General features: G+C 52.0%; 1 protein-coding gene across 4 annotated transcripts in view; it reads right to left on the bottom strand.

The window, feature by feature from the left end:
• Window positions 1-14,656, bottom strand: part of PNPLA7 (patatin like phospholipase domain containing 7) — an 84,608-nt gene that overhangs the window by 51,562 nt on the left and 18,390 nt on the right. For all 4 annotated transcript variants that reach the window (XR_001918899.1, XR_001918900.1, XM_018056207.1 and 1 more), the window contains exons 10-13: window positions 7,858-7,986; window positions 7,288-7,368; window positions 4,386-4,512; window positions 3,710-3,850 (exon numbers count right to left, since the gene is read on the bottom strand). Coding sequence is in view for 2 of the 4 variants with exons in the window: in XM_018056207.1 (XP_017911696.1) it covers window positions 3,710-3,850; window positions 4,386-4,512; window positions 7,288-7,368; window positions 7,858-7,986 (478 nt within the window). In the remaining 2 variants the exon portion in view is untranslated. The remainder of the gene's footprint in view (window positions 1-3,709; window positions 3,851-4,385; window positions 4,513-7,287; window positions 7,369-7,857; window positions 7,987-14,656) is intronic.

Raw genomic sequence — 14,656 nt, 5'->3', positions numbered from 1 at the left:
CATACGGAAAGTCATACACTTCCTCACTGGCCTGCTGTCACACTCACACAATCTATGAGACTTTACAGCGCTGTGTACAGGGCCTTCCCTGGCAGTCTAGCGGCCGAGACTCTGAGCTCCAGTGCAGGCGGCCCAGGTTTGATCCCTGGTCAGGGAGCTAGATCCCACGTGCTCCAACTAAGACCCAGGGCAGCCAAATAAAAAGATAAAAATAAAAAAATAAAGATAAAATGTTGAGTACAGCTTGCCAGTTTATGGAATTCGATCTGCAGTTGGTTGAATCTGTGGGTGTGGAACCTGAGGGCCCATCTGAGGGCCCATCTGGCCGCACTGCACCCTTTCCCATGAGGGCCCTGGGTCTGGTACCCACTGCAGGTTCTTTCAGCAATCTCCCATGACAGCCGAGGGATGACTGAGCATACCTCAGATTTTTGCCAGAATCATGTCCTCCAAGAGAGCATTATCTGTACAGATCAGAGGAAAGGCAAGTCTGTCCCTATGTGGGTGTTAGCTAGATATATTCGTGTAACTGGATACGTCACACGCAGATTTTGTTATATATGGATTGCTATTATTTTTAGTTATCTGTTATTTATTTTATTTGAAAAAAATCACTAAACATGTTTTTAATATGGTGGAGCAAATGGATAACACATAGAAAAAATATATCCCAACCCCACCCACTTCAGACAAAAGACTCAGTTCTAGGTGAGTATGAAAGATAAAGGCTTCCCTCGTAGCTCAGCTGGTAAAGAATCCGCCTGCAATGCAGGAGACCCCGGTTTGATTCCTGGGTGGGGAAGACTGACTGGAGAAGGGACAGGCTGCCCACTGCAGTATTCTTAGGCTTTCCTTGTGGCTCAGTTGGTAAAGAATCCACCTGCAATGCGGGAGACCTGGGTTTGATCCCAGGGTTGGGCAGATCCCCTGGAGAAGGGAAAGGCCACCCACTCCAGTACTCTGGCCTGGAGAATCCCGTGGGGTAGCAAAGAGTCGGACACGAGCAACTTTCACTTTCACATGAAAGATAAAATGTCAAACCTTACAGGCAGATTTCCTAGACAGGACACAAAATATATTAACCACAAAAGGAAAAATCTGATCAATGGGATTCTTAAAAGATTTCTATTCATCAAAGGATACTATTAAGAGAGAGAAAAGTGATCAGAAAATATTTTTAATACATATATGCAACAAAGAGCTCATACAGAGAATATCTAAAGAACTCGTACAAATCCATAAGAAAACGAAAGGGAAACTAAGTGAAAAGGGCCAAAAGGCAATAAAAACCCCACCCCAAGGAGATGGAGGATCCTCAGGCTCACAAGTCACCAGAAAGACAGGGCGACAGCCACAGCAAGGCCTGGGTGCAGGGCACACAGGGGCCGAACGAGAGAGGAAGGCTTCCTGGGGGCGCCGGGGCCGCCGAGCCGCATGGCTCCCAGCAGGCAATAAAAACCCCACCCCCAAGGAGATGGACGATCCTCAGGCTCACAAGTCACCAGAAAGACGGGCAACAGCCACAGCAAGGCCTGGGTGCAGGGCACACGGGGGCCGAACGAGAGAGGAAGGCTTCCTGGGGGCGCCGGGGCCGCCGAGCCGCATGGCTCCCAGCGGCGTGCCTGTGTGCTGACCCTCCTACAAACGAGGCCAGTGAGCACCTGAGTGGGGCTGAGAATCAGACTGCTGGAATTTAAATACAAACAACCACACGTGGCAGGTGGCCGTGTCCTGGACTGTGTCTTGTGACTCTGGTGAGGGTATAACCAGGGGAGCACTAGGAACCCCCGGCAGCACCTCCCAAGCTAAACACAACACACCTGCCCTCGTCACTCGGCAGCTCCACACAGATAACATGTGTCCCACAGACACACAGGTGCCGCGTGTGTTCACAGTGAGACAACGCTTCACACCGAGAATGGTGTGTTGCCGTACGGCACTTGGAGGCCACAAACAAGGCTGAGCAGAAGCCAGACTCAAAGCCAGTCTCAGGGTTCAGAGGTCAGGGGAACGCGAGGACACAGGATGATAACTGCACCACTGCTGATAGGAACTGCGTGGCGCCCAACCGGGGTCCCTTCTGGGTGCTGGCCTCACGGGGGGCTCGGTTTATGCAAATTCATCCAGAGTCCCCAAGGGCCTGCACGCTCTGTATGCACACTACACAACCATGAACAGTCTGTGAAGATAAAGAATCACCGCTGATTGCTAATCGTGAAGAAACAGATAAATACACAAACAGGACATGAAGACCCCTCAGCAGCAGCTCCAAGTAATGAAACACCGAGGACAGGCACACCCGCCGGCAAAAGCAGTGGTGGCAAGCGGCTGGGGAGTGACGGCCGATGGGCCGGGGGCCTCTCTGCCAGGTGACGAAAATGTGCTGGGATTAGGTAGTGGAGGCTGACGTTCAACTCCGTGAAAACACTGAAAACCAACAAAGCTGTGAACTTTAAAAGGGTTCAGTCTGGGACGTTCCTGGGGTTCCAGTGTCCAGGACTCCACACTCCACTGCGGAGGGTGCAGACTCAGACCCCTTGGCTCGGGACTGAGACCTTGCAAGCCACGTGGCACGGCCAAACTAAATAACTAAAAGGGTGGATTTTATGGTGAGTTAATTTTACCTCAAGAAAGTTGACTAAAAAAAAATCTGTGTAGATACAGAAAGGAAAGGTGATGCCGAATGAAGATAGCCCTAGAAAATGCACCAGAAAACTGAAAGATTGTTTTGTGAGTGGTGTTGGGTAAATTACCACTAGACAGAGAAAGAAAAAGCTGAATTTCCTACCCTGAATATAATGTAAGAGGGAGCCATGAGGCAAGAAAGACTTCCACATGGAAAGTGAAGCTGAAAAGCCACCAGCCAAGAATCCAGAAGAGTGTGTTTACATCCAGTAAGAAGGAGAAGCAAGTGAGACCCAGAACATAGCCACAGGGCAACAGCTGGTTTCCAGATACGGACACCAAGGGTCTCTGTCCCAAAAGCAGAGGCTGGGAGAAGGGACGTGGACGTTAAAACTGATGGGAGATCTCTATCTGGAGCATACGAAAAATTTATGCAAACCAACAAAGCAAATTCAGGAAACCCTGCAGAAAATGGGCAAAGAATATAAACAGGTGATTCCTAAAGAGGGAGCCCACACAGCTCTCGGGCGCACCAGACGATTAGACCTGCCAGCAACCCAGGAAACACAGGTGAAGACAAGACAGAGCCGTCCTCGGCGGGCACCAACAGCGTCCCACAGCCGGGGCACACCGAGGGCAAGCACGCACTGCAGGTCTCATCGGCCAGCTGAGGTCACAGCAAAGGTCCCCGTCAGGGAGGTGCCCGGGAGAGGGAAGAGAGCTGGCTGCTGACCAGAGGTCACAAGGAGCCCTCTCTGCAGCCGAGACCCGACAGGAAGACCAAGCAGACAGCAGAGAGGGCCGGTGCAGGCACCTCACGGGGAGGAAAGCTGGGCGATGGCTGGGGTGCCAGGAGACAGCAGAGGCAGCAGCCTGCTAGCACAGCCCGGCTCAGGGGCAAAGGGAGGGCAGCAGGCAGCAATTACAGCAAGGCTGTGCAGGGCCCAGCTGGGGAAACGCCCTGGACACGGAGGCTGGGGGAGGGATACAGGGCCACAGGCCTCCACAGAGGCCAGGACGCAGGTGCAGGGGCCCCTAGACCCAGAGCGTGCTGGCCATCTGGGTGGGTCAGAGGGCCCTTTACCTGCAGGAGCCGAAGAGGCCTGGATGCCAGCCTGGGCCTGGCTGAGCTTGGCCGCCACCTCTTCGTGGACAGAAGGCAGCAGGACGGGGTGGCTCCTCTTGGGCAGAGGCCCACAGACTGCGGCGCGGCTGCCCCCAGGATCTGCTGGGAGGAGCCAGAATGAGGCAAGGTCTCTGCTCCCAGAGAGCACAGGCCGCACGACTGGGGGCCGAGACAGCTCCCGGCGGACCCTGCCCCCTGCCCCCGCAGGCCAGCTGCTCGTCACCTGCACCTGTCTGGCCCATCACCCGTGCCCGCCTGCTCAGGCAAGTGGCAAGTGAGCGGCAGCCCCGGCTGCCCTCCCAGGTCTGCCGCCCAGCTCTGAGCGCCCTCAAAGAGCCTGGCCAGCCTGCCCCCCAGCCCCCGCTCCTCATTCTTAAATGGATTGGGAGAGCCCAGGGCAGTCAGTGTGCCCGTGTGTCACCGTCATCCCAGAGGGGACTCCCAGGAGACAAGCCCAGTCAACAGCTTCCTTCCCCAAACCCACACTCCCCGAGTGCTCAGAGCAGTGCACGCAGAGGGCAAAGCTGGGGGCCCGCCCTTGGCTGGTTTTCTCCTAGGAGGAGTAGGGGCAGGATGTGTGTGGCGGGACAGCTGGTGACTGAGGGCAGGAGGCTGGCCCCGGGGCGGGCAGAACCTGGGCCGCAGGGCTCCTGGGACCGAGGTGGCCTCTCCAGCCTCTCCTCCAGACTGCAGCACGTCGGCTTCTTGGCCTTCCCGGCAGTCACGCTGGCCACAGACACGAGCGGGATGGCCTGGCTCTCCTGAGATGGGGAGAAGCAGGGCTGCCTCAGGAGCGCTCCTGGGGCAGCACCCTGAGGGGGGAGACACCAGGCTTCGGCAACTGGAAGGGAGGCAGTGACCTACTAGGGCACCGGGGACGCAGAAAGAGGAGGGCTTAAGGCAAGAAAGGCCCAGCTTGCTGTCGTCTTGCAAACTCCACCAGGTTTAAATAGCGGTCAAAACCGTCAGAACCTCGATACACTTCATTAAGATGAGGCAATGTAGGAGACACAGGACATGCCCCAAAGTATCAGCAAAGGGAGACGGGAGAACCGGGAGCGCACCAAGCGTGGTGTGGAGGCTGAGTGAACACTCGCTCAGCCTGCAGGCCCTCGGGCCCGCTGGAGTGTGGCTCATGAGGCTCCGGGCCCTCCTGGCCCCCACATCATGCTTACCTGCCGGGAGCCAGCGGGAGGAGCTCCGCCCGTGGCAAAGGTCATGAGGAAGGAGGCTTGGCATACGCAAAGGCGTGATCAAGCCTCAGGAAAGCCCCTGTTCCTGAGCATCTAACCCCAAAACCAGTCTGTTTTATGCTCTCACCTACACCTCTGACTTTATGGGGGGCTCTCCCCCATAACCGTTTCTCTCGGAGGAGGAGTAAACGTGCAGCTCCAAGGCAATAAAAATTCCTGGGCGTGACAAGAGTGTTTCAGCTTACGGACTCCTCTGAAGGTTATCTAGCCCACCTGTATAGGTTCATCCGGCCACATGTGATTGTCTACAGCCTCCCAATCTGAGAGGCACGAGATGTTTTATTCTTACTAAAGGCAAATTCTCTTGGGGAGTTGGAAATTATTAGTATAGTGGGTTGGTTAGGAATTATATTGGTGAAGGGTTTTTCATTTGTTGTGCCAATAATTGCTGCTAATTCCCTGCCCTGGGTGTGACAAGGGTCTTAGGTCAAACCTCTCTGCTGACAGACTAGCTTGTGTGACAGGATTATCCATACTCCTGCCACTAGGCACATGATTGTTTACCACCTCTCAACCATAAACAGCACAGAGAGTTTTGGAGTATTTTGAGAGTCTTAATTAGCATAGGGCTTTTCTCATTGTTGAGTCAATGATTGCCACCAGGCCACCATATCCTTAGGCACCTGGGACTATATTAATCAATCTATTTGGAATATAGAAAAGGAAATATAGTAGTTTTTAAGGTTAGCAATACTAGACTTTTTGAGTGAATGAATTTTCTCTTTTGGAATAGATCACTGTACTTTGTTATAAATCACTGTGTCCTTGCTATGTGAAAATGTAACTTTATCACTATGTTAAGACTAAATAGATCTTAAAGGGAACATTGGTGAAAGGATTTTCATTTGTTGGGTTGATGTTTGCTGCTAAATCTCCATGTTCCCTGCCCTTATAATAATATAACTAGCATATAGGAGAAATAAGTATTAACCTTTAAGATTAATCATGTTATCCTTGGGTTAAATAAATTCCTTTCTTGATTGTAACTTACTACACCCTCACCCTATAGGAATGTAACTTTATTTGGAGGATGGTGCCTGGTTTAAGAAAAAAAACACCCTTGGAAGAAATAAGTTTTTTGGTTATCAGAAAGAAAGGGTGGTAAAATGTCAGCAGGCCTCATGGCTAGAAGATGATGTAAAATCCCTAAGACCTTTTTGTGTGAAGCACCTGATTTTGATAAAGGTCAGGACTGCTGACCCCCACTGTGAGTCTGTATTCATCCCTATGTGTAACAAAAGGCATATAAGCAAACCCAAAAATAAAGAAATGGGATCAGTTTCCAGAAAGACTGATTCCCCCACGTCGTTCTTTTCTGCTCCCCGTTTCTCTGGCTGAATTCCCATCTGGAGCGTGGGTGCTCGCCACGTCTGCTTACCTGCCCCGGTTTTCAAGCCCACGCGAGGAGCCCAGGGAGGGGCACCTTCCGATATTCAAGTGGCACCGGCGGCCCAACGTAGATGGTGCAAATTCCTTGTCTTGGAATTTTATTGGTATCCCATGTGAACCAAGTTATTCAGCCTCTTTTTCTCTCCTACTATTTTCTGGCCGAATTCCCGTCTGGTGCATGGGTGCCCACCAAGCCTATTAATTTTTCCTGGGCTTCTAAGATCGGACCGGGGCGGGGGGTGAGGGGCCTCAGTGCCTCCTCTCCTTCGGGAGAACGGGAAGACGCCTGCGGCCTGTGTAGGTGGTGATTGGTATCCCATGTGAACCAAGTTATTCAGCCTCTTTTTCTCTGCTCATCTTCTAATCCCTCTCTATCTGTAATTAAATAAGTTATCTCTAAGGATGCCGACGCCATCCCCACCTTCAAATTTCTTGGATCCACCAGGGCTGGACCCTGGCACTTACCGCTCACCAGAATTGAGGGGGTGAAGCAGCTTCTCCCACCCCACAGCCATCAGCTCAATCCACTGGCCTCGATTGAGGCAGGGTCGAGGGCAGGGCACGCTGCCCCAGGTGCCCTCAGAGGGGCCCAGGGCAAGGGGCAGGCCAGGGACACAGCTCCGCTGCTGGGTGTCGGCTCGGCGCAGGTCAGGCAGAAGCTGGGAGGGCAACCACGCACACAGAACGGGGGACCAGAGAAGCGGAGCTTGGCCAAACCACAGGCCCTCCCAGAGGGGAGCCGTGTGGACACGGGGCCCGCAGACAGGCAGCGTGTCCCCGGGACAGGCTCAGCACTGGGTCCCAGGAGACCCCACCCTGGCCTGTCTGCTGGCCCGCCCCTTGAGGCAGAAGCGGCTGTCCTGAGGACCCATGGTGGGAGGCCGGCACACTCACGGGGTTGAAGAGCTCCGTGGTCAGGCCCAGGTAGTTGTGCAGAGCCAGAAAGGTGACCCTCTGCAGCCGCACCATGATGATCTGCAGAGAGAGGAGCCAGCTGAGCGGGACGGGCCTCCCCAGGGGCTGAGCCTGCCAACCTCGCGGGCCGGAGAGCCCCTGGTGGAGACAACCCAGCCTGCACGCAAGGCGTGGGCACGGGGCAGAAGGAACCTGCATTGCTTCTGCAAGTTTCTAAAATTACTTCAAATCAAGACATTTAATAACAACAAGAGTTCTTTTGGGACATGGTAGGCAATCTGAAGACTGCACTGAAGCTATCAATATTAATTTTTACAGCAAAATAAGTATTACAAGGTTTTAAAAAAACATCTTAGTTCTTCCAACACCCACCATGAGCCCCACATCGCCAGCACTCAGTCCTGCCGGTGAAGGCACTTCCACTACTGTGGACATGCCTCGTGGCCCCGGGACACAGTACACCGATGATGAGATACTCAGGGCCTCGACCCTGGGCCCCTCCCTGAGACCGCCAGGGCACCAGACAGACTGCCTGGAAAAGTGGCTCACCTGCACCACCCTCACCAGAGTTTCAGGATATCTCTCAAAAACTCCTTGAAACGCCGTAGCCGGGAGCCGGAGGATGGTGGAGGGGACAGCAGCGCGGGCGGACACCGTTCTGTACGGTGCGGCATGGCCCTGCAACGACAGCCCCGCTCAGCCCGTGCCGGCCGCCCCGAGGCCTGGAGCCTGGCTCCCTCAGCCCGCGTGCGGCCTCAAGCGTCACAGCTCTCAGCTCTGGCAAGGCCTAGGAGCCAGGATCACCCACCCAACGAGCCCGCTGAGCCCTGCCTGGCCACCAGCGCAGCTCCCGGTGGCCGAGGACCGGCTGGGCGCCACCTGGGAACCGGCGGGGGTGCGACAGCAAAGCTGCCTCTTTCAGCCTGCCCTCATTCCCAGGCAGCGGCCGGCCCCTTCTGGCTCGCAGTTCTGAGCCATGCCACCACCTCTCCTCTGAGAGCCGCTCTAGGCAACCACCAGCTTGTTTCTGAACTGATGTGTTCCTTTGTCAAAGTACCGCATAAGCGGAGTCACACTGGGCCAGGCTGCTCCCACTGAGACAGCACACTCGAGGGGCACCGTGCTGCTGGTGTGCCAGGAGTCTGTGCTGTTTGTTGGCGGGAAGCAGCCTGCTTTGCGGACGCATCAGTTCCCTCGCGCACCTGGCATACGCATGCTTGCGTGCTCAGCGGCCTCAGCCATGGCTGACTCCACAACCTCATGGACTGTAGCCCGCCGGATTCTCTGTCCACAGGGCTCTGAGGCAAGAATGCTGGGGCGGATCGCCTTGTCCTCCCACAGGGGGTCTTCCGGAACTGGAGATCAAGCTCCCATGTGCCTGCGCTTCTTACTTCACAGGCAGACTGTTTACCCACTGAGCTACCTGGGAAGCCCTATGCATCCAGTGGGTGAAGGACATTTGGGCTGTTCCCAGTATTGGCAATTACAGATAAAACTAAATATTTCCATACCGGATTTTGTGTGAACAAAGTTTTCATCTTCCTTGCTAAATATTGTGGAATTATTTACCAAAACCGCAGCTAGAGTTGGAGTGGGGGCTGACCTGTAAGGGGGAGCGCTCACACATACCACCATGTCAGTTACCACCCTTGTCAGTTACCCGAAAGAGGAAGAAGCCTCTGCCTGCATTTTGGATGGGAATTTGCCTCTATCTATCCTCCGGCCATTAAGGCTGAGCATGGAAGAACTGATGCTTTCCAACTGCGGTGCTGGAAAACACTCTTGAGAGTCCCCTGGACTGCAAGGAGATCAAACCAGTCAATCCTAAAGGAAATCAACCCTGAATATTCATTGGAAGGACTGATGCTGAAGCTCCAATACTTTGCCAGGCATGGGCTGCAGCCTGCCTGGTTTCCCTGTCCTTCACTATCTCCTGCAGTTTGCTCAAACTCAAGTCCATTGAGTCAGTCAAGTCCATTGAAGCCATCCAATCATCTCATCCTCTGTTGCCCACTTCTCTTCCTACACTCAATCCTTCCCAGCATCAGGGTCTTTTCCAATGAGTCAGCTCTTTGCATCAGGTGGCCAAAGTATTGGAGCTTCAGTTTCAGCAACAGTCCTTCCAATGAGTACTCAAGGTTGATTCCCTTCAGGATTGACTAGTTTGAGCTCCTTGCTGTCCAAGACTCTTGCTCTCAAAAGTCTTCTCCGGTGCCACAGTTCAAGCACGTTGGTTCTCTGGCATTCAGCCTTCTTTATGGACCAATTCCCATTTCGGTACCTGACGGTGAAAGTCGCTCAGTCGTGTCCCAGGGACTACGTAGCCCATGGAATTCTCCGTGTCAGATACTGGAGTGGATAGCGGCTCCCTTCTCCAGGGAATCTCTCTGACCCAGGAATTGAACCGGGGTCTCGTACACTGCAGGCACATTTTTTACCAGCTGAGCTACCAGGGAAGCCCAGACTGGTACCCGACCACGGGAAAGCCATCGTTTCAATCACACGGACCTTTGCTGGCAAAGGGATGCCTCTGCTTTTCAATACAGCCTAGACCTGCCATGGCTCTTCTTCCAGGGAGCGAGTGGCTCTTAATTCCATGGCTGCAGTCACCATCCACAGCGGTTTTGGAGCGAAGAGAAGAAAATATGTCACTGCTTCTACTTTTCCCTTCTATTTGCCATGAAGTCGTGAGACTGGATGTCGTGATCCTAGTTTTTTCAATGTTGAGCTTTAAGCCAGCTTTTTCACTCTCCTCTTTCACTTTCATCAAGAGGCTCTTTAGTTCCTCCTCACTTTCTGCCATTTGAATGGTGTCATCTGCGTATCTGAGACTGTTAGTGTTTCTCCCAGCAGTTTTGATTCCAGCTTGTGATTCATCCAGCTCAGCATTTCACAGGATGTACTCTGCATGTAAGTTAAATAAGCAGGGTGACAACATACAGCCTTGATGTACTCCTTTCCCAGTTTGGAACCAGTCTATTGTTCCATGTCTGGTTCTAACTGTTGCTTTTTGACCTGCACACAGGTTTTTCAGAAGGCAGGTAAGGTAGTCTGGTATTCCTATCTAAGAATTTTTCCACAGTTTTTTGTGATCCACACAGTCAAAGCTTTAGCATAGTCAGTGAAGCAGAAGTAGATGTTTTTCTGGAATTCCCTTTTTCTATGATCCAACAGATGTTGGCAATTTAATCTTCTGGTTCCTCTGCCTTTTCTAAATAAAGCTTGTACATCTGGAAGTTCTTGATTCATGTACTGTTGAAGCCTAGCTCGAAGGATTTTGAGCATTACCTTCCTGCTGCTGCTGCTAAGTCACTTCAGTCATGTCTGACTCTGTGATGGCAGTCCACTAGCCTCTCCTGTCCCTGGGATTCTCCAGGCAAGAACACTGGAGTGGGTTGCCATTTCCTTCTCCAATGCATGAAAGTGAAAAGTGAAAGTGAAGTCGCTCAGTCGTATCCAACTCTTAGCGACCCCATGGACTGCAGCCTACCAGGCTCCTCCGTCCATAGGATTTTCCAGGCAGAAAACTGGAGTGGGGTGCAATTGCCTTCTCCGATTACCTTCCTAGTGTGTGAAATAAGCACAATTGTAGGGTAGTTTGAACATTCTTTGGCATTGCCTTTCTTTGGGACTGGAATGAAAACTGACCTTTTGCAGTCCTCTGGTCACTACTGTTTTCCAAATTTGCTGACATTTACTACCATTTGCTTTAAGACCCAGAATATATTAACAGTATGTATTGTGAGTGCCCCATGTCCACATGAAAGGAATGTACTTGCTATTGCTGGGATGAGTGTCCAATAAATGTTCACTTAATTAAGCAAGGAGGCTGATGGTGCTGTGTAGATCTGCTACATCCCTGTAGACTCTCTGCTTACCTATCCTACTGATCACTGAAAGAGTGAAGCCATCAGCTACAACTAGGGATCCATTTCTCCTTTCACATCTATAAGTTTCTGCTCCACTTTTGAAATTCCATTCTTAGGAGAATACACATGTGGGGTTGCTCTATCTTCTTGATGAGTGGTATTCCTCACCCCAGAAACGTTCTGTGGTCTGAAGTCTACTTTGTCTAACATTAATGCGGCCTTTCGGTTTTGAGTTTTCATGATATAGTCTATCATCTTCTTTTTTTTTTAATCTACCTAAGTCTTTATGGCTATAGTAGTTTTATGAAGCCAGCATGTAGCTGGATATTGGTATTTCTATCTAAACTGATCACCATTTAATTGATGCATTCAACATTATTACTGATGTATCTAGGGTTAGGCTCCAATTTTCTGGGGAATGTTGAAATTTTTAGCAAGTTATCAAGCTGCCTGGGTTCAGACCATGAGTTCTGTCTTACTCCCTGGCCCATCCCACTGCTGTGTGGGGCTGGGGGCCCGCATCTCTGATTTTTGGGCGATGCCTCAAGTGCTTGGCTCTGCTGGCACCAATGCCCCTCAGTCTGAGACCTGGGCTGAGGCTGCATCTCAGCCGGGTTCTCACGGCCATGCCTGGCCTGTGCCATGCTGCTGCCTGTCCGCCCTGAGACTCTCAAGAGCCACCCCCACTCTCTCCCACACCGAGAGCCCGGGATCGGGCTGCCCTGAGACAGAGCACTGAGACGGAAGGGGAACCGACCGTCCCTGGGCTGCTCTCCTGTTTGCAGCTCCCAACCGCGATCTGTCCACTTTTATTTTCAGATTCCTGGGTAACTGCTTTGCATTCTACCCAAAGTTTCTGTTGTAACCAGCAGGAGAGAGAGGCTATGGTAGCATCACTCTGCCAGGGCAGAACAGGAATTCTATTTCATTCTTATTAAAAATAAAATCTCAATGTCTCTCTTCTTTGAAAGCCAGAATGAAGAAGCTTAATAAATTGCCACAGAGAGCAGCACGCCCGTGTGGTGAGGCTCACTGTTGCTGCTGTTGGACAGCCCTGCTTTACTTGTATGCAATGCCCTGCAAAAAAGAACTCACACAGATAAAACCTAGTGGATGTCCAGTTTCCTGACCTGACTGTCCATGAGTGAACATGGAAAATGCCCCTTCCTCCAAACAGCCCTGCCTGTTGGGAACACTGGGCTCCGGCTCAAGGGGTCCTCGGTGTGTTTTGGGCTTAGTTATATCGCTTCTGCCTTGAAGTCCTTTCTGCCTGCTTCAGATCCTTTATACTGAGAAGGCTGTCCCTGTATGAATCCAGAGAAGCCAAAGCTCAAAGAGATACATGCACCCCAATGTTCATAGCATTACTATTCACGAGTCAGGCCATAGACGCAACCTAAGTGTCCATCAACAAACGGATGGACAAGGAAGGTGTGGTGTATATATACACAATGAGGAGTCTATGTACACAGTGGAGTATACACACACAATGGAGTATATGTACACAGTGTGGAGTATATATATATATATATACACACACAGCGGAGTACATGTACACAATGGAGTATACGTACACAATGGAGTACATGTACACAATGTGGAGTATATGTACACAATGTGGAGTATGTATACACAGTGGAGTATATACACAATGCGATACTGTGGCTGTTTAGTTGCTGGGTCATGTAACTCTTTGAAACCTATGGAGTGTAGTCTGCCAGGTTCCTCTGTCCATGGGATTTCCCAGGCAAGAATACCAGAGTGAGTTGCCATTTCCTTGACAAGAGGACTTTCCCAGACCAGGGAGTGAAGCTGTGTCTCCTGCTTGGCAGGCTGATTCCTCACCACTGAGCCACCTGGGAAGCATTTACGGAATGCCACTCAACCATAAAAAGGAGGGAAGTAATGCCGCTTGCAGCAATATGGATGGACCTAGGCATTACTAAGTGAAGTAAGTCAAAGACAGAGATCACGGAATTAACCAGGTGAATGAATTCTGCGTATATGTGGAATTTTTATTTGAATTATACGAATGAACTTGTTTACAAAACAGAAACAGAGTCACAGAAAACAGACATAGAAAACAAACTTACGATCACAGAAGGGGAAACGGAGGGAGGGATAAAGCGGAGTTTGGGATTAAGACGGACACACCCCTGTGTATGAAGTAGGCAAAACAATGTCCGGCTCTGTGGCGCAGGGAGCAGTACTCAAACGGCCGCAATAACCTATGAAGAAAAGGGACCTAGAAAAAGCGGCGCGCATCTGACTATAGCTCAGCCACTCTGTCGCACAGCTAGAGCTAACATGACATTGTAAACCAACTCACTATAATTCAACGTTTAAAACCCATAACAACCAAAAAGTTTTGAGTTCAAAACAATAAAAGAGAGAGGAGGTTGATCCATAGAAGATCCACGACCACACCACAAGCAGGAGCCCCAAGCAACACAGAGCAGCCACCTGCCAGGTGCCCAACACAGGGCCTGGGGGCCAGCTCCAGAGGCCCTGGGAGGAAGAGGCAGAGGCCAAGCCAGGTCACGGCTCGGCCCTCGATGCGCACGCACCCCCGGCTGCTCTGTGGGGCGCGGGCGAACTCCTCGTGGGCTGACAGGGGTGAGGGTCGCTCTCAGACACGACCCCACTCCGCTTCCAGGCCAGCTCTACAAGACCTGTGCTGGCAGTATGTCTCACGCTCACCAGGGAGCCACGCGGCCAGGAGACCCCGGGAGAAACAGGGGTGGACACCCCACAACCCCACCCCAGAAGCCCTGACAGGCAGCAACTCTCATCAGTTCCAGAATCGGGGAGAAAAGCGTGTGTGTGTCTGTTCTGTGAGCATGTCTGTGTGTTTAAGGGCAGGGTGGGGAGAGAAAATGGCAACTCAACAGCTGACAATAAAAACAGCTCAAACGCACTTCTTTACTTAGGAAAATAATGCCCTCAACCTCACCGAGAAACTCTGAAAGCGCAGGCGCGACAGCTGCAGGGGTGTGCACAGGCCTGGCACACACCTACACGCCTACAAACGCTCTCTGTGGCCCTGGCCACCAGAGCGAACAATCACAAAAACTGGTCAGCCAACAACGAGTAGATCAAAGGGCAGCGAGTGGACAACGGGACTGCAACAACACGCCTCCACGGAGGGATTCATGCCGGTGACCCCCGCGCAGCAGGGCGCTGCAGAACCGCGCAGGGTGCGACACCACGGACGAGCCGGCCACAGCAATGCGCCACACTTTGCAGAATATCAGAGGAAAGGCAGAAAAGCAGCTGCCTCCTCGGAAAGGGTGGAGGGCAGCGGGGTGGCACCAGGAGCCCACGGCCAGCCTGAGTGCCAGGGCCATTGCTGCCTCACCCGGCTCACAGCTGACACGTCTGCTTCCTGCCTGCTTTCCTGTATATCTGAAGTATTTCATAACAAATTTGTAAAAATTACCACAATGGGGCAGGTAGGATTGCAGGAAAGTGTTCAGAAG

The sequence above is a fragment of the Capra hircus genome, chromosome 11 (assembly GCF_001704415.2).
Source record: "Capra hircus breed San Clemente chromosome 11, ASM170441v1, whole genome shotgun sequence".
Lineage (NCBI taxonomy): Eukaryota > Metazoa > Chordata > Mammalia > Artiodactyla > Bovidae > Capra > Capra hircus.
Note: the sequence above shows the minus strand (reverse complement) of the source record. Positions and strands in the feature narration are given on the sequence as shown.